The 27,409-nt window shown below is 37.5% G+C and overlaps 1 protein-coding gene across 4 annotated transcripts; it reads right to left on the bottom strand.

Moving 5' to 3' along the window:
- Positions 1 to 17: 17 nt before the first annotated feature.
- Positions 18 to 15,030, bottom strand: LOC114668215 (tetratricopeptide repeat protein 24-like). Of its 4 annotated transcripts, XM_028823878.2 has the most exons (7): positions 14,716 to 15,026; positions 11,716 to 12,370; positions 7,312 to 7,527; positions 6,509 to 6,637; positions 5,219 to 5,340; positions 1,280 to 1,388; positions 18 to 806 (listed from the first exon to the last, which is right to left on the bottom strand). In XM_028823878.2, the coding sequence occupies exons 2-6, from the start codon at positions 12,362 to 12,364 to the stop codon at positions 1,284 to 1,286; spliced, it is 1,221 nt and encodes a 406-aa protein (XP_028679711.2). In that variant the 5' UTR covers positions 12,365 to 12,370; positions 14,716 to 15,026; the 3' UTR covers positions 18 to 806; positions 1,280 to 1,283. The 4 variants fall into 4 exon arrangements, 3 of the variants coding, with proteins under 3 accessions (XP_028679711.2, XP_028679712.2, XP_051776816.1); XM_028823879.2 differs by lacking the exon at positions 5,219 to 5,340 and having other exon boundaries at positions 6,444 to 6,637; positions 14,716 to 15,030; XM_051920856.1 differs by lacking the exon at positions 6,509 to 6,637 and having other exon boundaries at positions 14,716 to 15,028.
- Positions 15,031 to 27,409: the final 12,379 nt, after the last annotated feature.

Genomic DNA, 27,409 nt, shown 5'->3' with positions numbered 1-27,409 from the left:
AACTGGATGGATACACAGACACACAGACACTTGTCCTTTTATTAAAGTGGATTGTGAAGTCCCTGATAATTTTGACACCTTTTAATGTCCCTCTTTTTCAAGTATACAGTATGTCTGCTACTTGTTTTCTGAAAGCTGCTGTTTATAATGCAGCTAACACATGGATTGCAGCTCACTTTTTATTATAGATACCCTTAAAAACATCATTTAATTTAAAAAGCACTTTCATGGTAAACACTAGTCGAAAATATGTTACACATTCAGTTTAACAGAGATTTGTGAAAAGTATAGGGAAAGGACATTACAAATCAAAATTAAATTAAATTAAAACTGTTTCCACTACCTTCTTCTGTACAAGCTCTTATTTTCAAGTCAAAATGCACCTTTCAAGACTCCAACTGAATTTTAATCAGTTTTAACATAATATTTCCTCCACCTGTTTGACACATATTATATGATTTCAAAGGAAACTCTTAATTTTGCAGATTTGGAGCCAGATTGAAATACCTCACTATGACACCCTCAGTGTAAGAGACCTGGAGCAGCAAGTTAGTGTAGGCAGAGACACAACCATGTCAGTAACATGACAGCCCTTATATCAAGTCACACTTATATAGACCTCTGTGACTAGAGTGAAGCTGCAACACAGTAGGTAGTTCCAGAAGTTCTTCACAGTCCATTTCATGCATAGGACTCCCATGTCTAGAGAAGCACAGTGCTCCTCCTGGGATGTCAGTTCTCAGCTTATGTTCATCACTGTGGCCTTTTTTTTCTTATTATTGGCCTTAATTCTCTTAATGAGACATCTGAAAGAGAAACAGCAGCAAGAAGTAAAAGAGGAGGAAGTACAGAAATTAAAAAAGCCAAACTAATTCACAAAATGTACTCAGTTGCCTATGTTTATCTGGCTCTGTGAGGAACACTTTGACATTTAAATTGCCTAATTTTTTGTCCTTGTTTTACAATTTGTATTCACTTGACCCCAAAACTTGTTATTCATCTAAAAGAACTGACCTTTTTTTTGTTTTTGGACACTTCTTACATAGTTTAAGTTTACAGCCTACCCCCATTCAGGTACTGTAAGATGTTTATTATTATTGTGTCTCCTAAATATTTGAGAAATCATCCAAAAGCCCTAAACATAATTGGTTATGAGTACCCTGCAGAACAAAAATCTGCCAAAATACAGTGAGAGCCCCATAACAATAAAATTGTAACAGATATTGCTGTACTTCATAAACCAGCATAAAAGTTTGGCATACACATGACATTGACTTACAAGCTCAGCTGCTCTGTTTTCGTGTATTGAATGGCTGGGGTGCCAGCTGGTATTCAGTAACATTCATCAGTTTAGAAGTAATCCTTTTTCTGCATATGCTTGACTTGTCCTGCAACAGTTAATACAGAATTTTTAGCATTGGTGACACAATTATGAAGAACAGTCACTGAATTATATTCAAGATATTTAAATACCAATTGTTCCAACATTCAATTGCTACAATGTGCATACATCTGTAAACCCACAGTGGAAAAGCTGTGGAAGGGGCACCAGTATATTTCAGGATCCCATTCATATTTAATTACATATATTCTCCTATTTTTTCCCCCAAGATGTTTAGAAAATTAAAAATGACCTTGCAATTGAAACTAAAATATAACAATATAACAGCTAAGGGATTTTTTTCAAATTGAATTACCTATCATGTAGAGGGCAATTTACTAGAAAGATAATGTGCTTCTTATGGAAGGCAGTCTTATTTTTATGGTGTCATCTTCTGGAGTTTCTTATGCCCTTGGTTTCTTTGCCAAGTATAATGTGACATGGACAACAAATGGAACTTATAAATCTCCCTTTGACTCCCTTTTGGAAAAGAGTAGGTGATGAGATGGTGTTCTCTAATAGAGACAGGAAAATAGAGCAGGACTGCTAGTTATAAATATATATACAGTGGTGTGAAAAACTATTTGCCCCCTTCCTGATTTCTTATTCTTTTGCATGTTTGTCACACAAAATGTTTCTGATCATCAAACACATTTAACCATTAGTCAAATATAACACAAGTAAACACAAAATGCAGTTTTTAAATGATGGTTTTTATTATTTAGGGAGAAAAAAAATCCAAACCTACATGGCCCTGTGTGAAAAAGTAATTGCCCCCTTGTTAAAAAATAACCTAACTGTGGTGTATCACACCTGAGTTCAATTTCCGTAGCCACCCCCAGGCCTGATTACTGCCACACCTGTTTCAATCAAGAAATCACTTAAATAGGAGCTGCCTGACACAGAGAAGTAGACCAAAAGCACCTCAAAAGCTAGACATCATGCCAAGATCCAAAGAAATTCAGGAACAAATGAGAACAGAAGTAATTGAGATCTATCAGTCTGGTAAAGGTTATAAAGCCATTTCTAAAGCTTTGGGACTCCAGCGAACCACAGTGAGAGCCATTATCCACAAATGGCAAAAACATGGAACAGTGGTGAACCTTCCAAGGAGTGGCCGGCCGACCAAAATTACCCCAAGAGCACAGAGACGACTCATCCGAGAGGTCACAAAAGACCCCAGGACAACGTCTAAAGAACTACAGGCCTCACTTGCCTCAATTAAGGTCAGTGTTCACAACTCCACCATAAGAAAGAGACTGGGCAAAAACGGCCTGCATGGCAGATTTCCAAGACGCAAACCACTGTTAAGCAAAAAGAACATTAGGGCTCGTCTCAATTTTGCTAAGAAACATCTCAATAATTGCCAAGACTTTTGGGAAAATACCTTGTGGACTGATGAGTCAAAAGTTGAACTTTTTGGAAGGCAAATGTCCCGTTACATCTGGCGTAAAAGGAACACAGCATTTCAGAAAAAGAACATCATACCAACAGTAAAATATGGTGGTGGTAGTGTGATGGTCTGGGGTTGTTTTGCTGCTTCAGGACCTGGAAGGCTTGCTGTGATAGATGGAACCATGAATTCTACTGTCTACCAAAAAAGCCTGAAGGAGAATGTCCGGCCATCTGTTCGTCAACTCAAGCTGAAGCGATCTTGGGTGCTGCAACAGGACAATGACCCAAAACACACCAGCAAATCCACCTCTGAATGGCTGAAGAAAAACAAAATGAAGACTTTGGAGTGGCCTAGTCAAAGTCCTGACCTGAATCCAATTGAGATGCTATGGCATGACCTTAAAAAGGCGGTTCATGCTAGAAAACCCTCAAATAAAGCTGAATTACAACAATTTTGCAAAGATGAGTGGGCCAAAATTCCTCCAGAGCGCTGTAAAAGACTCATTGCAAGTTATCGCAAATGCTTGATTGCAGTTATTGCTGCTAAGGGTGGCCCAACCAGTTATTAGGTTCAGGGGGCAATTACTTTTTCACACAGGGCCATGTAGGTTTGGATTTTTTTTTCTCCCTAAATAATAAAAACCACCATTTACAAACTGCATTTTGTGTTTACTTGTGTTATATTTGACTAATGGCTAAATGTGTTTGATGATCAGAAACATTTTGTGTGACAAACATGCAAAAGAATAAGAAATCAGGAAGGGGGCAAATAGTTTTTCACACCACTGTATATAGTGTGTAAAAGTGCGGTTTATAAGAAGACAATGTCATATTAACTTTAATTATTTAGGCCAATGCTCAACTGATAGCCCAAAAGAGCAGAGGCTAGATGATTCTCTCCCAAAAATTAATTGAAAAAAATGCGGGAGCATCTAGGTTGAGAAATGAAAGGGCATTTACATGGAAAAATAGTTTCCATACATGATAGTCTTCTATCCAAACAGAAAATGACCTGCACTTCATTCCCTAATCATATTAGATGAGAAAAGGAATCACCATGTCTGAGTACCTGGGAAGCCTGGCCATTTTTCTGCATTTCACATGGATCACTTCTCAACTTTGGCCTCAGATATTCTTGTTTGGATATCTACCTATACCACCAAGATCTGAACCTTCCCTCATATATATTACATGGCCCTTCCAGAACATTAATGTTCCGTAGTTATACAGTCATCTTTTGCTTCATGAAGGCTCTCTTTGATAGGTTTAGCACTGAACCACCTCTTCTTAGTTCATTTGGAAGTAAGGTATTTCTGTAATGGGTTCCAGTCAGCTTGATGTCTAAAATAATTTGACTCCATAATTAAAATATTTCAGATAGTTAAAAAAAGTTCACATTATCACATTCACTCATTTCACTTAGTGTCATAGTGGGCCAGACCCAATGTTGCCAGCATTGGGGGTAAGGCAGGAACCAGCCCCAATTACCCCATCACAGGTCCCACTGACACATGCACACACAAACACACACAGAGGGTCAATTTAGAGTCACTAGTGAACTTAACTTGCATGTCTTTGGGGATGTGGGAGGAACCCCCAGACAGACACGGAGTAAATGCCAATCCCAACAGTTTATTTTTAAACTCGGAAGCAAAACTAATGACATCTAACAACAAGTTCCTTTTTCAGACACAACAAGCTTGGTCTGCTTTATTCAAATGTGAATGCGTTCAAATGAACACCTAGACAAGTCTAATAATTTTACTGCCTCCTATAGCCCTGCATTGATTGGAGCAGTTCTCCAGTATCCAAGCCAGAAGTTCTTATGTGTGTTTAGGGGCTTGTTGTTTGCTTTATTATTTATATATTTTTCTTTCTCTCTCTTGAGCCTCTGTAAAGTTTTAATTTCCCCTTGGGGACAAATAAAGTTACATCTATCTATCTATCTATCTATCTATCTATCTATCTATCTATCTATCTATCTATCTATCTATCTATCTATCTATCTATCTATCTATCTATCTATCTATCTAGACAATGAACTAATGTAGGATTCAAGCAGCAGAACTGATTTAAGTTAAATCATTGGCCTAAATTTGGGTGCAGTTACACTTAGTGAAATCCAGATTGAAAGCCTAGGATATTCTTTATACATAGGCATTTTCAAGAAAACAATTAAAAAATAAATTTGGGAGAAATGTGCTTTTTACAAATATTTGGTTCCTTTTTAAAGGCTGACAACTTAAACTCCTGAGCATTTTCTGTCCACACAGTGTATATTGACTCAGCTATTGCAGTTATTAGTTCGGACCCTTGGACTCAGATTTGTCTGTTGGCACAGCACTCCCTTCAATGCTATAAACTGAATGCCATAACATAATTAAGACAGTCACTTCTTAAACTGCAGTTCTCATGCCACAGTTAAAGATAAGAAGTCAGTACCATTGTCTTTTCCATTTTGGCAAGTGCCTCCTTGTAGCAGAATATACTTTGATCCCTGTTACGGAGGCTGAAGTGAGTAGCTCCTAAGGCTTCATACATTTGCCATTGTCTGTGCTCATCACCTAGAATGAGGAAGGCACAATTGAGTATGTGAAGTTATAGACAAAATAAATTAGTCGAAAATAGTTGTTTAAATTGTTCAAGAAAAGCTTACATCTGATGAAGGTTACACCAAAGTTACCCATCTTGTAAAGTGGGGAGGTCAGATGAAGTGAAGCCACTAATTCTCACTTCAGCTTAACTGACAGTATACAGCAATCAATATATTAATTTTCATTGCTGTTTTCAAGACGGCCCACAGAAGAAGTGCCAGGGTTTTTTTGGTTATGTTCAGCAACTGTTTAATAGACGGAATACAGTTTGAGTTTGTTTCAGTAGATAAGAGGGTCACCCCAATGTGACTGGGAGTTGCAGAGAGTAAATTTGTTTGTATGCTCCAAAAATTATCATAGTATTTACCCTTTTTAGAGAAATTGGATTTGGTGCTTGAAAGGATACTATCTACTTACTTTATAGACTTCAGGGAGACTCCAGTGTTCATGTGTGGAATGATTGATTGGTGAGATTAGGAGGAAGGGCTTTCCTTGTCGTGAATTGTTACTAGAGTTTGATGCTAATTATGACTGTCCATAAAAACATCCTTTTTTCGATATATAATGATGCTCATTAAGTATATTTGGTACCAGAATATCTTGAGCCAAGTCAATGATTGACTTTATGGGTAGGTTGTCTGATCTGAGGCCATATGTTCTGGATAGTCTAGTAAAGGGAACTACAGAGCCGTCAACTGATCATCACTTGGTTCTGAGCTGGCTTGAATGGATGGAATGCCCAGTGGCCAGGTCTGGAATACTCACATGGGTAGCGAAAGTGTGCTGTGAACTAGAGAAGGAGTCTCTGGATATTCCCTAAAGGGTCTGGAGAAAAATGCTGGAGATAGACGAGCCTGATCAGACCAGCTCAGTTTGTTTCTATTATGACCCCCCACCGGGAAAAGAGGAATGAAAATGATGATGATGTTGATAGTACCTTTCACACTGAGCACTATTGCAAGCAAAGGAGATCACAACGTAGCAAAAGTAATGACAATTGTATACACCAGAGTTAATTTTATAATAGCACTGAGGCTTCAGGTAGATCCTACAATGATTGTTAAGTCACTCACCCATTTGTTTATCCCACACACAATGGGCAGTAGGCTAATCTGGGCTTGATCATGATCTTCTTTACCTGCATCTGTGAAGGCTTTCAGTGCTTCCTGGTAATAAAACTCTGCATTCTTATACATTTTGAGTTGACTATAGGCATAAGCCAAGTTGCCAAGACTCTCACCCTGAGCCTTTCTGTCTCCCAGAGCACCTAGACATACAAAATGAGAAGTTGTTATGTGTGAAGAAAATAATCAGAAGAAGGTTAACTGCAAAACCAGATTTTTGTCTGTATATGTTCATTTGTAATAATGTGATAACTTAGTTGGTGTTTTGCTTTGTAAATTGTTTTGTATTACTTGCCATAAAAGGTGCTATATAAAATAAAGAATTGTTGATTTTATTATTAGTTATTCATTAATTTCCTAAGCCTTCTTTTTCCATTTATGGGTTGCAGGGATAGAATATGGCACAAACCAGGAATCAGTGTTGGATGGGCACAGTCACTTGTAGGATGTAATATGTAACTTTTTAAGCTGTGAAAGGAAAATCCAAATACCCACCGACAGAATGTAGAGCAATGGACTACCAAACATTGAGTAGCACTACATTAGGTCTTTGTGCAAATTAGTTTTTACTGGGGTTAGGTCCTGACCTGCATTCTGTTGAAAGTTACCGGAGTTTTCTGTGATGGGAAATAAAAAGATGCTCTTTTTTGCAGCTTTCCTGGTACCAGTGTTGCCAAGGTGCTTATATCTTTAGTGCAGCAGGGGGGTTCTGGCACACAGGGTTCTAAGTAGCTACTCTTGAAACCACCCACGTTGTAGAAGCCCTGTGCATGCTTCCAAATTCTCATACACATGCACAAACTCACATCCCACTCACCATAAGTGTCTGCAGCTTGGGTGTGGTAATTGAGTGACTCTTCATATTGTCTCATGGCGCTATATATAGCACCCATATTCTGGAGCAAAACGGCTTTGTTGCGGATACTAAAACCTTTTCCAGAGCAACTGTTCATGGCTTCAGCAAAGCATTCGCTAGCTTCAGGAAATTTCTTCAGCTCTGCATAATGAAGGCCTAGGTCATTGAGAAGCTTCCCTAAGGAAATGAAAAAAAAAAAAAAAAATTTGGAGGCAGAATAATTTTGAGTCAGTAAGTACACAGTGGCAGACTATACTTTTTTAATCTATCACTGACCTCTCATTTTATTTTCTTGAAGGAAAATGTGAAGCATGAATGTATTGAGGTGGTAGACCTTTTAACAGATGCAGGAATCAGAAGAATAAAAAGGCCCAGGGCCAAAATTCTGTGGTGAGTTAGTTTAAAATATATTTTTAGGATGATTTGTTGTGAATCTGTAGGAGCTATACAAACTGCACAGACGATTGCAAAATATTGATATAAAACAAGTGCATAAAATATGGGAATATGAAGAAAGAATTAATTTAAATCAAACATACACATACAGAATGTGTGTTTAACAAAAATATATAAAACAGGGATAAAACTATAACTGCTAATGTTATATTAGTATTATTAAGTTGTTTCTAACATTATAGCATAACATTATCCAATTTAGGGTCCCTGTGGCCTGGAGCCTGTACTGGCAGAAATGGTTGCAAGGTAGGAACAAACCCTTGAAATGGTGCCAGTTTATCACTGGGCATACTTGAGCACACAGCCACATTCCCACTTACAAAAGGCTAATTTGAAATTAATCTAACACATTCATTTTTGGGGGTATGGGAGAAAAAAAGAACAGAGATATGGCAGAGGGGGGATAGGTATAGGTACCTATAGGTATAGATTTGTGTAGTATGCTTAGAAGTAGGTCACACAAGCGACGGAGGCCCCTACTACAAATTCAAAAACTTACTAAAAAATAATGTGATGTGCTATTCTGTGTCTTATGCACTTCAGAACAGGGCATCTTCCTGAAGCTAAGCATGTTCAGGCTCAGTCATTACTTGGATGGGAGACCAACAAGGAAAACCTTGGGTTGCTGCTAGAGGATTTGTTGGCGAGGCCAGCAGGAAGTGTTTATTCTGTGATCTGAAAGTGGATCACAATGCTCCACTGCAGTGATAGGGACACGGTGCTGTAAAAATGGTGCCATTCTTTGGCTTAGATGTAAAAATGAGGTTCTAACTCTCTGTAGTCCTAAAAGATCCCTGGGTGTCCTTCATAAAGAGTAGAGTGTATCCCGATATCATGGCTAAATTGCCCACAACTGCCTAGCCATTCTGGCCCCCAAATCATCCCTTGCCTCTATTTGGCTAACTGTCTCTCTCACCACTTCACCACTTAACAGCTAATGTGCGGTGAGCACACTGGCGCAAAAATGGCTGTTGTCGCATCATTCAGGTGATGCTACACATTAGCGGTGGCTCCTCACTCACTATGTAAAGCACTTTGAGTAGTGAGAAAAATGCTATATAAATGTAAAGAATTATTATTATTACTCTGTGTTTTTTTAAATGAGTTTCAAGGTTTTAGTCTTATGGATTCTCATGTGATTGTGGTGCAGATGTTAACTCAGCCCACAATGCACAAAGACGGTAGCAAAGTAATTTCTGACTAGGAAATTCCAGGTCTGCCCATAGTGGTTCAAGAACACAAGGATATTGGTATGTGAGTGGACCTGGCTGTTTGCTCTACAGTACAATGTGTTCTTTAGAAAATCCATCACCCTCTTTTATAAAGAGTAATATGAAGCATCAATATCCACTGGAAAGTGAAAAAAATACAAGAAAAACAGGTTTTTTTCCTCAATTTTTCAGTTGTAAACGTCTAGTAAACAATGTGTTAGAAACACATACAGAAACAAAAGTTGCATGTGTTAGTTGTAGTAGTTATAACATAAAACACGTGAGCACACCTGTTATTGGTATCAACTGCAAATGGGTAAAAGTCAAAATTTATCATTTTGTACTGCATTCCATTATAATTCAGAAACATTTAAAACATTCAGCAATTGTAGCAATTGAATGCTCTGTACTTTAAAATATAGGTTTGGATAAAGTATTTGGCAGTTCAGTGCAAAAGAAATAAACTTTTATGCACTGCATTTAATATTTCTGTGTGTGTGTATAATAAAGGATAACATTGGGAAGAAACACATAAAGCACAATAATAAAAAGTTTATTCATGCTTACAATTACACCTCAAAAATTACAAATGACTAGTTAATACACTGCTTTATATAACACTGTAAAGTTAAAAAATATAGTATAGTTAATGGTTAAAAAATTTTTAAAACGAATAAATGTGTGTATATTTGTATTTAAGCTCTGCCTCATCATTAATATGAATTGGATTAAGCAATTTTAAAAGTACTATGTATATCTATTGTGCAGTGTATTGTTTCCTTGTAACAGCAGACGTCCCCAGGATACAAGCAGGAGGCTGTTGTGGGCAAATCAGGAGCAGAAATCTGTGTATTTTTTGTAGATAAGGCAGCTGTTTCTTGTTGAACTACATTAATAAAAGAAATAAAATAGTGACTTCAGCAGAATGGAAATAAGAATTTTCTGTAAAAATAATCACTTAAGCGTTGGTAAATGGATGGGTAAACATTGTGAGTATCAGAATATGAAGAATGTTACCTGAGCATTAAATACATAGAATGTTTTATATCGAAATGGACATCTTGTACAAAAAATAGCTAGAAGAATGCAAAGACTATTAACTGACCACAAAAACATGGGCTATGCATGAATCCGGTGATCAAATTTACATTAAAATTAAGAGATTACAAATTGTAGCCTGTTAATGTGGAATTTGCATATTCCCCTGTGTATATGTGGATTTTCTCCAGGCATTTCTTTCCCTTAAGATGTGCAGGTTTTCCAGTTCAGATTGCCAAATCTAAACTGAATGTGGGTTTGGGTGTGTGACTGAGTGTTTAATGCTGTACACTATCACCGTCATTTAAGTTTAGACAATTGGTGGAGTTTGGCTACTGGTTATGTAGCAGACAAAAGATAAATAATTAACAACTTAAAGACATCCTCAGTTGCATCACTGTGCATCAACCCAGAAGTAGACATCAATAATTGAAATGGCATGCACAGCAAATGATACTGTATATAAAGGAACAGGGGCCACTTCTGTCACAACCATATTATTAAGCAGAATCAGAAAATCAAATAATTCACTTTCTACACTACATGACTTCTTACATAAAAATATTATTAATACTGTGTTTAGTTAAAGCTCGCCCCCAGGTCTAACCTTGCAGCAAGATTGACTCCAGATGTTGATGGGAATTTAGCCTACTGCACACATCCACAATCAGTGAAATCAAGAGAATTTAGAGTTGTCAATAAACCTAACCTGTAGGTGCACATTATGTAATTCGAAATAAAAACCCACACCAAATGTACAACAGTTTCTAAACCCAATATGTACAATCATAGCAAGAGTAAAGTTTGAGCTATATAAATAAGGATTCGAGAATCCCACAGCACTCTTCTTGAAAGTCTTGCAACATTTATCTAGAAAAGAAAAGCAGATATGGATATTCCTACCAGTTGCAATACATTTGAGAAATAATGCAATCGTTTTTTCTGAGATAACTCAATAATCTGTGGGAATTCAGAGTCCTAAGTTTGAATCCTGCCCTGTCATTGCCCATGATGTTCTTCATTATTTTTCCTACAGGTACCATAATTTTTCTCACGCAATCACAAATACGTTTTAGTTATGTTAATTGGTTATTCCAGGTTGGGCCCTGTGTGAATGTAGGTGTGTGCATTTGTGGTACCTGTGATGGTCTGGTTTCCCATGTAGGGTCATTCCCTGCCTTGTGCCCAATGCAACAGGATTGAGCAGCTGTTCAGAATCTAGTTCTTGTTGTTACAATAGCATTTATGAGTAAAGGAATAAAGTTGTGAAAATATGAACACATATTTCAATTTCTAGCTCTGGAGCATTAAAACATTATTGTGATAAACAAGTTACAAAGGAAACATCCCTGTGTTAGAGAAACTCATGTGACGAGATACCCAAATAATTGCAGAACTGAGTTATCAATCTGTCTTTGTAGCCTTAACCAAGAGGAGAGGAAAGAGGAGTGCCTTAAGATTCTTGAAATGATTCACAGCTACACATATACATTAAAAACAAAAAAAAAATTGCCAGTATGCATTGCTAAACTTTTGAAAATTCCTAACCTTATTCAACTGAGATGATGCATTTCATACCAGTTCCTCTTTCGTTATTTTAAGTATCAACTCTCGGGGGTCCTAAGAAGCTCCCATAAGACAGGGGTCTTTTTTCACTGACCTTTTAATCTGTAGTCTACAATTCCTTTGCTGATCTCCCGGCTCTTCTCCAGTATCTGATGCACATTGACTTCTGAGAAGTTTCCATTCCTGATCATGTAATTAGCAGATTCTCTCAGCGCCATAGCAGCATCATCCGGCCGTCCAGCCTGCTGGTATGATAGGCCAGCCATTTGGAAGGAAAGAGAGGCAGAGGCTGAATCCTCCAGATTCAAGGAGCAGTAGCCCATTTTTATGAACGTATCAGCAATATTGTCTGCCTGGTCATTTTTATATTGACTTAATGCCTTCCCATAAAAGCGGACAGCCTTGGCATACTCCTTCATGCCCTCATAGGCAATGGCAATGTTAAAATAAAGGTCTGGATCTTTACCATTGCCTGCTTTCTGCTTGCACTTAGTTAGACACTTCAGTCCTTTCTTGGCCTTTCCTGCTGCAATATAGCCTCCACCAAGGTTGAAGAGACATGCTTTTTGGACTGGGCCATCAGGAAGCTTGCAGGAAATAAGATAGGCTTTCTTAAATAAGGAGAGAGCTGAGATGTAATTATCTTTCCCTAGAGCTTCACGTCCCGCCTTGGCAAGTTTCCAGATTTCACAGTGTAAGGCTGGCACATCTCTATTTTCAATGTCCTTAACAAGTGAAGCCATGTATTTCTGAAACGCATAAAAAAGAAGTGCCTCAGTTAATGAAATTATAATATAAAATATATTGCAGTTTTCATTTCACCAAAGTTTATACGTAGTATGATGTAGTTGCTAAGGTATTAGCCTTGATGCCATTACAATACAGATTCAAATCACACCAGAGGCTCACCATTGCATTGCTTTAACATCCAGTTCTTTTTCCCTTTTAAAAAAAAATGTGTCGTGATGTGCTTTAGGATGGTGCTCATGGTGTAAAATGTGTCGTTCTTGCCTATATACTGTGTATCATTTTACAATCTGTATTTTACAGAATATTTTGCATTTCATAGTAAGCATTTTTCCAGAGCACCATGCAAGGTAGGCTTTATTTTATACAGTATAGTACTTTACGTAGTAATCACTGTGAAAAACAGTTTGTTCTACAGCACCTTTCAAAAAGACCAGTATAGAACTATATTTCCTGAGACATCCCTCCTACATATCAGCCCTCAAATTTATCACGCTGGCTTATTTTTTTAAACATTTTATTTCTACTGTATTTTAAATTTGATTAATTTTGCAAGTAACAAATGCAGATGTTCATGTGTACATGTTGTTGCATATACAATTTTAGTGCACCACTGATATTCACCATTCACATAAACTAAGTTCAAAACATAGATAAGATCTGACTAATAAGATGCCTTGTGATTGGGAAGCTCACTAATGTCTACACACAATGGCAAGATAGTTTGGATTAATTCAAGTTTAAAACCTTCAGATTAATGAAGAACATTTTACATTTCTGCTTTTGTAAATATTAGTATAGCTTTTAGCAACATTTTTGATTTTGATATTTAATTTGTGGTCAGTAGTGTGTCTACAAAGAAATAATTACATAGCCTCTTTGGTTTGAGTAGCTGTGAGCTTATCCTACTCCTGTGGAGTTGTTTTATATTTGAGCAGCATTTAAATTGAACAAAGATATGAGTGACATTCTATTACTAGCGGAGAATTCTAAAAACTGAGCCTCATACCCACAATCCATACACCGAAAACAAGCTTCAACCACCACCTTCTCATCCACCAGCCCCTTAAACCCACAACCAGTATTACTTCTCAAAGAATATTATCACTGTACACTACATAAAATAGACTTAATAAAGTTTACATATTAATGTCTTGTTCTCGTTGAGGCTCTTTCTTTCTGGTTTATTTCCCCTTTCTTCCTATTTGTTTTTTTAACTAAAGGCCGAGCCTAAGGATCTGGGACCTTCAATTAATTGTAATTATTTAGGTACAGATAGTGCCGATTGTGTCAGCCGTTTAATTCTTGTTTAATTTTCTTGTTGCCTCTTTAGTAACGTCTGTTTTGATTTTCTTGTTGACTTCCATGATTTCTTTTTTAATAACAGTATTTATCTCTTTAACTGTTTAATAATTTTATATTCTTTAATTAAATAATTGGTTATTTTTGTGTAAGGTTTAGTGGGGATCAACATAAGGAAGGTGGTATTGGTTTAAGAAGGAGTTTTGTGAGAGGCTTTACTCTTAACAATTAAACATCGTTCACCAAGCACTATATAAGTTAACCTTTATTTAATATAGAATGTTTCATCATTAATACCATGAAAAGACATTTGCAAGAAAAATGTTCCATCTTTTTCAGCAGTATCCACATAGCATTATCTAGCAATTCATCATTATTTTACACCATTATTTTCATGTAATAGTTTATGGTGTGAAGGATGTTATAACTGATTAAATAATTTAGTGCAAAATGACAAAAGCAATTACAGAAGGCAAGATTAGAATGCAACTCTGGAAAGCAAGACACCTGAAAAGTATTTCAAAGAAGGAAATACTTTGCCCCTAATTTGCTAATATTTTAAGAGAAAGGATCAGACAGATGTGAAAGTAGAAAATATCCTATTCTTGGGTAACTTGGCTTATCTAATGTTACAGAAATCATACTAATGGGTGATTTGTTATGAATTGCTATATTATAGTACAAAATGGAAGTGTGGGGGACTGAATGAGGAGCTTAATCCTTTGGCAATGACACGAGGTGCCACTGACCACTAAAGAAGAGGAGATTTCAGAATCATTTTATGAAACATGTTATCACACATAGAGCTGCAGTTCACACAAGCAGGTATCAAGCAGGATGACATTGTGGTGACCCTCACAGCTTGGCTGGATTTTATTTGGGTAAGCCACAGTATCACTGATCTCTATCAGTTGTTCATCTTTCACTTGTCTCTTCCTACAGTATATGGATTCTGAACTTAGAAGGTTGGAAGAAAAATTTCTAATACAGGTTGCAAATTAAAGACCCTGCAAAATCTCATTAAGTTGCTTTAAGGTTGACTTACCTGACAAGTCTTTTAAAGCGAGTTCTTGGAAAGCAAATGTAAAAATAAATACAAAAATGAAAAAGAATATATTCTGAATCTTCTTTAAGCTGCAGCCAAGATTGAAAATTGTGCAGCAATGCAGAAATGTTTGCAGTGGTCTCCCCAGGAGACTTTTGTTTAGTTTTTCAGTCGTGATATAACAGTGTACACAAGATTGAACATGCCCGTGAGTAAATATAAGGTGTGACCATGTACGTTCAATAGATGGCGCTTCTGTCCCTTAGTGACCAATGATACAAATATGTGGAGTCAGATTCAAATGCCAGCACAGCTTTCATACCTGTGACTCAGAAGAGATCATTGCATTTAAACAGTGCACACTGTGCTGCACTGAAAACGAATCATTCTTTATAAAGTAAAGATCAGCTGCTTCTGTGGGTGGGATGGAATCAAACGTTTTAAATCAGAATATCTTCTGTTCTGTTTTTATGCTTGCATGCAGAATTGTATGTTGCAAACAAAGGCCAGTGAGCTATAATATGTGTAGAGCAGAGCTGAAAGCATAAAGTGTTGTGTAATACATTAAAGAAAAAAAAGATGAACAAAAAGGAATTGTGGAGAGCAACTGAGTGAAGACATGAGGTTCATGGGCAAACAAAGAGAGAGAGAGATGACAGAAGGACAGGTGTATATATTGATAAGGAAAAAGGAGATAAAAGAAGAAAGATCTGAAAGTGAAGGAAAAACAAGGAAACACCATAAAGGAAAAAGATACCATAATAAAAACTGATAGAAAAGAATGGAGAAAAGGGAAACAATGGTGTTATTGTGTGTGTTAAGAACTTTAAGATGAGGATTAATATTGATTTACTTCAGCTGTGGTTCCTTGGCTAATGCCTGAATGTGTTGCTTTATCAGGGGTGTCGAACTCCAGGCCCAGAGGGCCGCAGTGGCTGCAGGTTTTCATTCTGACCCTTTTCCTTATCACTGACCAGTTTTCATTGCTAATTAACTCATTTTCCCTTCATTTTAATAGCCCTGTTTTTAAGGATTCAGTCCTCTGAATTTATTCCTTTCTTCATTAATTGAGAGCCAAACAGAAATGAGATGTGAAACAAGCCGACAGATGACCAGCTAAATTGGGATTTCAAACTCCAACCAATTTTCACTCCAACCAGTCTCTTAATGAAAAGCTGATTCTTGCTGTTAATTAAACTTGTTATTTAATTCCGCAGCTTGCTGCTGCTCTCATTCTGCCACAGCAGACATTTCTAAAACTGTTGATTTTCTGTTTTTTGTAAGAACATCGTCAAAATTTTTTGGTGACCTGAGAGATCAATCTTACTGAGACCTTCCCCTTTTGTTATTTTCAGATATTATGTGCTGGGCACAGATGAGCTGGTCATGTGGCGGCTTGTTTTGTGTCTCATTATTGTTTGGCTGCTAATTAAGGAAAAAGAGACAACTAAGGGGTCTGAGTCAAGTTAATTAAAACTAAGGCAAAAGAAGTTAATTAGCAGCAAAAACTGGTCACAAATGAAGAAGAAGGATAGAATGAAAACCTGCAGCCACTGCGGCCCTCCAGGACCGGAGTTCGACACCTGTGCTTTAGATAAACATTTCACCTCAATTATATAAATGTAAATTCTACGTATATTACTTTATCATGCTCTTAAAAAATTGGTCGCCTGCTACAACAATAAAGAAGTGAATTGAATGCTGGTGGCGAGATTTAATGGCATTTCACAACACGGGGAAATGAGACGTAGCATTCAAAGGTACCTCCAATTGGATTTTGTGAAGTAGTTGTCTGACTCACCAAATGATAATTGGATAACATATTCAGGTTTTGTTTAGGCTTTGTTAAGAGAAAGAACACAACTCTCTTCAAGCCTGATTATTCTGATTCACAGTCATGATTTTGGCACATGTCTCAGTAGAGCATGGTCACTTATGCACAATCAAAGAAGTTGCTGATTTAGAAGAGACACACAAGCAAACACAGAGACAAGGTGTATCTGTAAGACAGCAGTACCAGCCATTCAATTACCATTTCATCCAAAGAGTACTAAGTATTCAATATATATGTTAAGTGTGAGTATAAGCATATGAATATACATATATACTGTATGTACATATACAGTATATATACAGTATATACAGTATATTTTTATATCATGCAACGGATGGCCAGGGCCGTTACTTGGCCGGGACACCTTAATGGCTAGGTTTAGGTTTATTTGTCATATATAGGTTAACACAGGGTCAACATACAATGAAATGTGTATGACGAGAAAAACAAGTCACTCAGCCTAGATCCAATAAAGCTAAAAAATAATTTTAAAAAAATTACAAGTTAAAAATAGACAAGCCATATAAAATAAAATGTGTACGTTTTAAAAGAAGTTATAGAGCTGGGAGAGAAAACAGGCACGGGATATTATCTCCCCCGAAACACTAAATGGCAGCACACTATATATATATATTGTGACAGATAAGGGCACGGTCACTCCCTTGAACCCTCGGGCACCACACCAGACACCAGATAAAAGTCCAAAATGACTTTATTAATAATAATAATGTGCAAAGCACCCTCCACTCCACAATAGATAGATAGTTACTTTATCAATTCCAATGGGAAATTCACATTCTCCAGCAGCAGCATACTGATACAGTCATACATGGAGCTGCTGAAAAGGCTGCCACTCTCAGCGGCGCCGGAACTCAATAATAAACAATAATCAATAATCCTCCACTCTCCCAGACACGTTGCCACCCTTCCACCCAGCTCAGCTCAATGTCTGAGATCTCCCATCGTCCTTTTATAGTCCCTGACCCGAAAGTGTTTCCAATCCTTCAGTCCATGTGACACTCTTTCATCTCTGTGTCAGATAAAAAGTTCTCTTCTTCATCCCGGAAGTACGTCATTTCCCTTGTCTCTTTGCTTACGACGTACTTCTGGGTTATAGGGCACATACGACTCTCAGGGCCTTCCTACAGCGTCCTCTGTTGGGCCCTGTGGTATCCAGCAGGGCTGTAAAGGAAAACTCCATCGTCCAGGATTCCCTGCTGGTATTCGGGGCACCTCCATGCTGCAGGGAGAGCGCCACCTGGCGGCCTGGGGGTATTGGCCGGGATGACAAGTCGGCCATAGACCACAATATATATATATAATATATATATATATATATATATATATATATATATATACACACACTAGGGGGCTCCGTCCCCTGCTCGCCTCGCTCAACCACCCCCGGGTGGGTAATACGCGCTTTGCATATGGGGAATTTAAACAGATTGTTATTTTCATGGGAATTGTTACATATGCATAATAGAACTAACTATTTCACATTACAGTGAGTAATTAACAATAGTAAAAAACAGTAAAACGTAATAAACTGAAAGAAAATTGTGTTTCATGTTGCGTTATACGTTTTCGTTCTGTTTGGCTTTGAAATGAACACGCAAATACTTTTTAAACTTACACTTTTACTATAAAACTTCAGTAAAAACAATATTTGGAATTAACTTTTCATCAGTATCGCATTGAATTTTGATTCCGTGTTTGAACTTACATTGTGACAACTCAACGTATAACTGCCCATGAGTGAATATCATTTCTTTGTCTCTAATAAATAAACCGACTTTTTCGAATGTTTGTCCCTGTGATTTGTCAATTGTTATAGCAAAAGCTATTCTAACGGGAAACTGTAAATGTTTTAATACGAATGGCAGATCAAGATCTCCTTTGGTGTCTAATGTTATCCATGGAGGATGTACTACATTACCTTCCTTGTCGCCTGCTAAAATTTTACATGTCAGAATTGTTCGACCAATTTTGAATACAACTAATTTTGTCCTATTGCATAGCCCATCACTCATACATAAATTATGCAGTAACATTACGATACATCCTTCTTTCAACAGTAATTTGGCCGGTGGAAGACCGGACAGTGTTAATGGTTGTAGATATTCTACGGGCTATTGTAAGTTGATGTTTTCATCTTCTGCACCATCACCACCAACTGTTTCAGCATAGTCTATTGATATGCATTTAATCAATTTGCTGTGTAACCGATTGACAATTTTCACGTTAATTCGTTTGACTTCATCGTTTCTCTGTGCTAGCATTGCCGGTGTACTCATTTCTTCTGTTGATAATCCTTCAGGATGAAATTCTTCAATTAAATTTGGACATAAGAAGTCTTCTTTTATTGGAAAACGTAAAAATTTATAAGAGCTGAGAGCACAGGAACTGAGTCTGACAAAAGTATTCACACAAATGAGAGGTGAGAAGACCGTGGGCATGGGCCATTAACTGGAAATGGTTGAGAGGAGGGCAGGACTTGAAAAAATCTCTTGGCATTAGTCTTGTCTCATCTCAAGATTTTATAAAAGCCAAATACCACTGACCCACTCATCACAAAATCTCCCAAACCCTGAGGACTTGGGAGTTGAAATTTGGAATGTAGGTTACCCTTGGCCCATAAGTGCTTGCTAAGAAACGATTTTAAAAATTTCGTGGTCCAAGCACAAAATTTCTTATAGTTTTTTAGACCCATTTGTATATCTGTCCGCTTTTGACGAGGGAACTACTTAACGGATTTAGATCGGGTTGTTTTTCTATAATTTGCTTGAACATTCCGTTGATTTTGCAACTTTCTCATTGCGCTAAGTATCACAGTTTGCTTGCGGTACCGATTTATTAGCGCGAATCCAAGAGAGACTCATCGGGCTGTGGGAAGGGGTGCGGGGCCCTCCTCACTCACGCGTCTGACTTGGGGCGTAACCTTAACTCTGCTTAGTTAGCGAACGAGAGAACTACTTAACGGATTTAGATTTTTTTTTTTATATAATTTGCTTGAACATTCCGGTTGATTTTGTGACTTGTCTCATTGCGGTAAGAATCACAGTTTGCTTGCAAGAGCGATATATTCGCACTAATCCAATACAGAGACTGCGGGCCGAGGGGAAGGGGAAGAGTGACGTCAGGAGTAGAGTGGGAGGCAGGGCCCTCCTCACTGTCCTGTTTCACAAATACGCGGGTGAGGCCGCAGTGGATGACTAGTGTGTATATATATGTGTGTATATATATATAAAACTCACTCATCAACAAAAACACTATTTCCCATTTAGTTAAAAAGCAGAAATATGGCAAGATGGTATATCTCGGGCACTAGGTGTCTGCTAAGAAAGGACATTTCAATAAAATCAATATTTAAGGGTAAAAACCCCACCCTACAGTAGAACAATTAAATCCCCTTAAAACATAAAAATGCTTTGATTGATTTGATTAAAGTTTGTTGACATTATGGGAAAAAGAAAATCTGCCTACCCATGTTTTTTTTGTCGATATTTGTTGGTAGTAAGTGGGCTATTCTTAGGAACAGTGTCCTTTTATCTGCTGAGCACTGAGAAAGAATCATGCAGAGAAGTAGGGCTGTTGCTTTATGCAAGTGAAGGCTGCTACCAGGAACAAAGTGGAAAGATGAAAGTTCATTGAAGCTCAAAACAGACATGCTTAGGAAGTTGTGTCCTTGGGTACACATAGTACTCTCTATTCTGTTGGCTTTTCTTACTCCTCACAATGAGGTATAAAATACATACACATTTGATGGGTAGCACTTATATATTGTATATATACTTTGGAAAATGGGATTGGGGACAGGAGGGCCCTCGGTGATGAAATAAATGTAATATTGCGGAGAACTAAGGTGTGTCCTTGAAAGCCAGACCAAGCTCCGATTTGCAATGCAGAAACAGGGAAGTGTTGGTACAACATACAGTACCAGTCCAATTCAAGCCCTGAGTAGAGCACAAGCCAGGAGTGTCAGCACGGCTTGGTAAGGCTAAATGCTTGCTTAGCTCAGTAAAAGAGTTCCCCAAGGGCAGAACATACAGGATGCGGAAATTTCATTGCTTTTATTGTGGGCTGCTAACATTTCTACTTAGAGTACAGGCTATGTTTCTTAGCATACCAGGAGTATGCACTACCCCCACTCACTCCTTGGTTGAACATTAGTGCATTTTGGCTCTCCTGCTTTCCTCCATCTCATCTAATTTGTCATGTGAAATTAATAACAAAAGGAAAGGAGGAGCAAGATGTCAACTAAACAGAGTACTGACAGTAATTTATTTCAGTTCAACCACTGATACATTGTACACAGTTCAGGATATTTTTTTCTGTTCAGTGCTTAAAATGATCAATTAATTGCAAGGCCCATGTAAATGTGCAGCATGTAAGAGTCAATGTAGTATGTAATAAGTTAAAGTAAACAACAATTAAAAATTAAATGTATATTGCTTTTGTTCTAAAACCTCCAAAACTGTGTAATGGTCCAAGATTACAGATCAAAGTGTTATATTAAGTTCTGGACGAAGCTACCTTTTTTATATGATATAGCACAGGGTGAAACTATATTCATACATCAGATTCTCTTTATTCATACTAATTACCAGTTTGAATTCAAACTAATACACATGCTTGTAAAATTGTCTTTTCCCAAAGACAGTTGCCAAGAAAAGCAAGAATTGATCAACAGCACTAATGCTTTACTAATGGGCAATTGTATGTAGCATATTTAAGAGTAAGGACCTCCAGTGAACTAATAATATTAACCTCTGGTAAACAAATAACAAATATTGTATACAGAAAATTACTCAATTAGGTACATAGTACTTCTGAAACATCCGATTAGCAGCATTATAACTGAGGCCAATTATTTTAGGAAATTTCCCAGGTAAATCTGAGTAACAGCTAGAATATGTATTTAAGTATAAGTGCATTTACATACAGTATGGTGAGGAAAGCCTGATTTACTTTTGTTAATATATATACGTATATATGAGTAAGCCTGGGTGCTTGTGTAAGCCTTTTGCCCAGTGCTGTTGGAATACGCTCATATTTCCCACTACCATAAAATAAGGTTAAGTAGGTGCTGCAAAACAGATGGGTGGATGGATGGTTATATACATTATATATTCTCTATGTGTGTATGTGTTTTCCTATGAAACTACCATTTTAATTGGAATGAACTTCTATCTACCTACAAATGCTGACCAAACTGAGTCTTTGGAAGAAATTGGCATTGAGTTTTTGTTACTGACTACTGAGTGCTAAAAACTACCACCAGTCTAGCCAGCTGAAATACCCCTACTGTACAAACCATTGCTACCAATTTCAACTTCTGTGCTATGCGGTGACTAAAAGTTTTCAGCTGATGTCTTGTGCTGAATAGCTTGATATCTGTGGAGACTCCAAGACAGAACAGCTCAGTGTCTGTCTACCCTGCCTTATTTGTGGAGACAAAAATCTTGAATGATAAACCTGCACAAATCCTGTAGCAGTGGATGAGACCAGTTCTTGCAGATGCACACTCTGTTCTGCCAAGCAGAAGAAATGCGGATAATCAACTTAAGTGTGGACGGCAGAAACAGGCTTTATTGGTTCACAGTAGCTACATTATTGCAATAAGAAATATGCAGCAAGTTACCAGAAATCCTTCAAAACTATAACAACATACTGTATGTGGGGAGAGGCTGAGTGTCATTCAGCTCTCTTATGTGCACTACTTATCTAGTACTCCGTATCTTGCAGAGATTTTTTAAAGGGTACTATCTTTTGATTCTGAGAAAGGCACATAGCTCTCTTCATTATAAATACAGCGCTGTTGGAGGAGACTTTAAAGGCAACCCTGTTTAACTAGAATAATTACAAGGGTAGTCAGAAATTATACAAAATCGCCAATTTATCTTAAATACGGTGGATTCAGAAAGTATTCAGACCCCTTCCATTTTTTCACATTTTGCTATGTTGCAGCCTTGTGTTAAAATCATTTAATTTCCCTACATCAAGAAACACTTAGGATTTTAGAAATCTTTGCAAATTTATTAAAAATAAAAAACTGAAATATCACATTGACACAAGTATTCAGACCCTGTACTCAGTAGTTCTAAACTTCTAAAGTCCTTTTTTTACTTATCATTCTGGTGTATTGAATGTTGCTTAATGCAGGGAAGAATTAATATACATGATTTTAACACAAGGCTGCAACATAGCAAAATGTAAAAAACTGAAGGGGTCAGAATACTTCCTGAATTCACTGTAAAGTTTACAGAGAGAATAAAGAAAATATAAAGTAAACAAATGGAAAATAACAATCATACTGTTCCTCTAAGGTGAAATTTGGTAAACAAATTCACTAGGACTGCGAATTGAGAAACAGAATAAACTCAATAAGAATCAGGGGTCAAAGCAAAAAAATGCCAAAACACAAAATCCATCCATTTTCCAACCCACTGAATCCGAACACAGGGTCACGGGGGTCTGCTGGAGCCAATCCCAGCCAACATAGGGCACAAGGCAGGAACCAATCCCAGGCAGGGTGCCAGCCCACCGCAGGACACACACAAACACACCCACACACCAAGCACACACTAGGGCCAATTTAGAATCGCCAATCCACCTAACCTGCATGTCTTTGGACTGTGGGAGGAAACCGGAGCGCCCGGAGGAAACCCACGCAGACACGGGGAGAACATGCAAACTCCACGCAGGGAGGATCCGGGAAGCGAACCCAGGTCCCCAGGTCTCCCAACTACGAGGCAGCAGCGCTGCCCACTGCGCCACTGTGCCGCCCCAAAACACAAACAAAGTTAACATAACTCATTAGAATGAATTCTAAACTAATTAAACATACCTGGACACCAGGACTAGGGCTTCCCACCTTACATAGCATCATCAAACATCACACTTCCAGCAGTCATGTGGAAGCAACAAAGTGTTGTCAATAACAATTGGAAAATACTGAAAATGGTTGTCCCTATGATTAAAAATACAAAATATCAATAAGGGACGGTCACCAAAATAACTAAAAATAACAGTCAAAATGACAATTAAAGTACATAATATTTGCAAAATGGTAAGAACAATGAGTAAAACCTCAATTCATGACATGTACTGCCTCTCTGTACTGACCGGCTCTCTTTACCAATATGGAAGTCTTGCCAATGTGCCCCACCCTTCAGTACTGTGATGCACAGCCATCTGTCACCTCCTTTACCTCACTCACAATTGTCGACTCTTTCTCCTTTCAATGAGCCTTTGCCAAAAACTTACCTCAGGATTCAAGACTCAAAGGACATTCTGCAGTACAGTGGCACTTAAACTCCTCTCAGGGTCTCTTCTTGTTAAATTCCAAAACAGCTAAAATTACTACTGCTGATATTGTAAATGGTAGTCCTAGACATACCAAAGGGTGAGAGGCTTCCAAATGCGCCACAAAAGGCTGCAATGACCAGGCTTACTTTGCCTGCCTGGAGAGAATCTCACCCAAATGGGACTTAATCCTAGCTCTAGTTGCTTGCCTCAGGCTATGCAGGGTCTAAAAGGATTTTAGCCTCAAAAATAAACAAATGTCTCAAAATCTGTCCAAAAGCCCACAAGAAGAGGGATGGCTGTTAACCATTCTGTTATACAGAAAAAGGGCAGCAGAATCTTTATTAATAAGTGTGACATTAATTTTGCTAGGTTATAAATGTCAGTGCCATGGATTTCCTGACTATCCAAGATTCCATAGAGAACAAAAAGATTTGGCAAAAGGTTTTCAGGTTAGTGTTATCCTGGAAAACAAACTTAGGGCTATAATGATCCGGGAGTTTCCTCCAAAGCAAAACAAAGTAATGCATCTAAAAACAAGCTGGACAGCTGTCAACCCTCAGCTTGTAAATAAACTGGCAAGCAAAGAATCTTATATAAATTAAATAAATTCACAACAAATATCACAATACAAAGAAATGCCATAAAGAACAAAAAAGAGGCACAAAGGAGTTTACTTAAAAGGCAATCCTAAGCAAAGAAGTCCCAATATGTTAACCAAAAACTAGTATCCATTAAACAGAGCAAAAAAACATATAAAACCAGAAAAATCAAGACATTAAACTCAATACTCAATATAGCCCCACCAAATATGAATGAATCCCTCTCCTGAGTCTTCTCTGCACAGTTTAAATAGCCTAAGGGAGGGTTCAGGAGTGATTACGACAGGGTGGCCTCTGCTCTTGGAACTCCACCTACAAACAAACCTGAAGCATAACAAAATTTAAAGAGAAAGTACACTTTTATCACAATACATATAAAACCAAAACATATAACAATAAATACATGAGGAATGATCAAAATTAACAAAAACAACAGTAAAATATAAAATACACATAACTTTAACCATGACACAAAATAAAGGTAACATCTTTCCACTTTCATTTGGGGTTGTATTTTTTATTTGATGAAAGATCAGTTTAACTTTCTGCTGACTGTGCCAAATATTCTGCCTTGGAATCACATCAGGTTGTTCATTTTGCACTATGGTAACTGATGGTGGTCAACCCTTCCTGCTTATATGTAAATCGTACCACCCCCTGGCTTATATCCTTCGTAATGCTCTTGCATGTTCAATGGCATCACCACAGCCAGCTCATGTTTTCCCTAGTCTGTTAAGACACTACTTCCATCTATCCCTGTTCTCATTTTTTCTGCCTGTTAAGCTCATTCCAACTTGGCTTTTTGTCACAGCAGTTAGAACTGAATGTTGCAGAGAGCTCAAAATAGTTTATTTAGTGACAAGCCTTGTCAATGGGCAAGGAGAAATCAGTCATTGCCTCCCAGCACATTGATGCCAGCACAGAGCTATGAAAAAGATGCATTTGAAAACACTGCCAAAGTCCTGTCCTTACTTCTGTAGAATTTTAATGTTCTTCACATGTTCATGTTGGTTTTTCTATTTGACTTTCCTCTCACATCCCAAAGATGTCAATAAGTTAGTAGGCAGGTCGGGATTGTCCTCGTATTAGTGAGTGTGGGTGTTACTGCAAGTGTAATGGGCTAGTGCTCTGCCCAGCATTGCTTTTGCCATGCAGTTCTGGCCCCTCTGGCTCCTGAGCTTAATCAACAGGTTTGAAAATAGGTGGATGGGAGTGAACTTTAATGTCATAACAAGGTTTTTTAGTTGACACTTTTTCTTTAGCAACAACACATTGATAGAGGATTTGTTCTCAGGTTGAAGGGGACTCAACACACTGGCGGATTTGAAATGAAATCCTGGCTCAGATCTAGAGACACTGGGCGACCTGTGAGGCTACAGGCATTTAATCTAAACATGGACTGGGAAGTATACCCATGATGTAATCTTTGTAAAGTGGCTTAAGACTGATTACAGGGAGCAATGTTAAGGTTAAAGGACCCTGGTCCAGCCTGACTGGATTTCTCAATGTTTCCTGGGGGCCATGTTAGTCCTGTGACTTCAATATGTAGAGAGATGAAAAGGCCAGTGACTGTTTTTATGCCTGTAGTGAATGTAAAGAAGGTGACACTTTAGCCGAGACTTTTATCTGAAGTGAGTTCTAAATGCTATCATCTATAATATATTGTTGCAGTCTGAATATTGACAGCTAACATGACTCGCTTAGTGAGTTAGCATTGGTAATTGAATCTCTGATCTTGTAGTTTTGTATTGTTTTTATACTGTGATACAACGGCTCCCATATTGTTGAAGCACAGGCATGTGTATTGACTTACACAGGATCACCTTTAACTTTATGACTATATATAATGTCTTTCCATAGTAAAACTCATTCCATTGTGCTTTATGGCCATTATTATGTTTTTCCACATATATTCGTTATCAACACTTGTAGACCAATTGTTCTTCTCACATAATGAATCAATTCAAAGATTGAATCTGTAAAGTTTTGAAATTATATAGTGTATACTCTTAGTGTACACTATTCAGAGGTACATTACATGTACAATGTAATCATTTTGACATTTACAGTATGTAGTTTGCAGGTGTAATTGCTTGTTTAAAGAGACAAAAGAGCAAGCCACTGTCTATCCTGTGTCTTTATGATATTATATAGCAACAATGCACAGTGAATGTCATTTGAACATCTTGCATATAAAGGCACAGTTCTTTTATTTCCGTTTTTTCATCTTGAGTAATGGCAGGAAAATGATTTGCCCAGGTTTAAATCTATGACTATACAGCTATATATGGGTCCATTGCATGGTGTATATCAGTTCAAAGTTCTTTTAAAATAAAGGCTCTTTTTATCTCTTTATCTGGTTCACTAGCAGGTGAAGCAATTTACTTAGGGTCACACAGGGTGCCAGGGACCAGATTAAACTGGCGCCTTTGTGTTTAAAGTGTGATACCTTAGACATCATGTGGCCATAGTACTTGACATAATGAGATTATAACTGTAAACAATGTATAAGTATTAAACTGATGCTTTATTCAAAACAAATTATGAATATATGATAAAATATTTCCTTTTTCTACACTTTGAGACATTGTTGATGAACTACCGCAGTGAATGGGGACTGAACATGTAAATGTATAATCAGTCATATATTGTGTCATGTTCCAGTCCATACCAAATACCATCAAATGGTGCTTTAAGTATAAAATACCTTTGTTCCCATACTTTCAAATTAAGACTATTGGCAGTTGAAAGGACTCAATGAAGGTTTAACAGTTAGTCACAATTATACAGTAGATGTGACCTTATGATGTTATACTGCATCTTTCCAACACAAAACGATCTCAACATGCTTTATTTGTATAGTATAATTGATTTCATATTCCTACAAGAGACATTATTTGTTTAGGGCCACACAAATACCCTGGGGTTTGGATTAAACTCACAACCTTTT

The sequence above is a fragment of the Erpetoichthys calabaricus genome, chromosome 17 (genome assembly GCF_900747795.2).
Source record: "Erpetoichthys calabaricus chromosome 17, fErpCal1.3, whole genome shotgun sequence".
Taxonomy (NCBI): Eukaryota; Metazoa; Chordata; class Cladistia; order Polypteriformes; family Polypteridae; genus Erpetoichthys; species Erpetoichthys calabaricus.
This window is presented reverse-complemented; position numbering and strand designations above follow the sequence as displayed.

Bases quoted from the DNA above. Each gene is read 5' to 3' on its own strand.
- LOC114668215 (XM_028823878.2), bottom strand. From the start codon at position 12,364: ATGGCTTCACTTGTTAAGGACATTGAAAATAGAGATGTGCCAGCCTTA. The intron at 7,528-11,715 runs GTCAGTGAAAAA...TCATTTCCTTAG, and splicing joins TGTAGACTACAGATTAAAAG to GGAAGCTTCTCAATGACCTA. The intron at 6,638-7,311 runs GTGAGTGGGATG...TTGTATGTCTAG, and splicing joins CCAAGCTGCAGACACTTATG to GTGCTCTGGGAGACAGAAAG.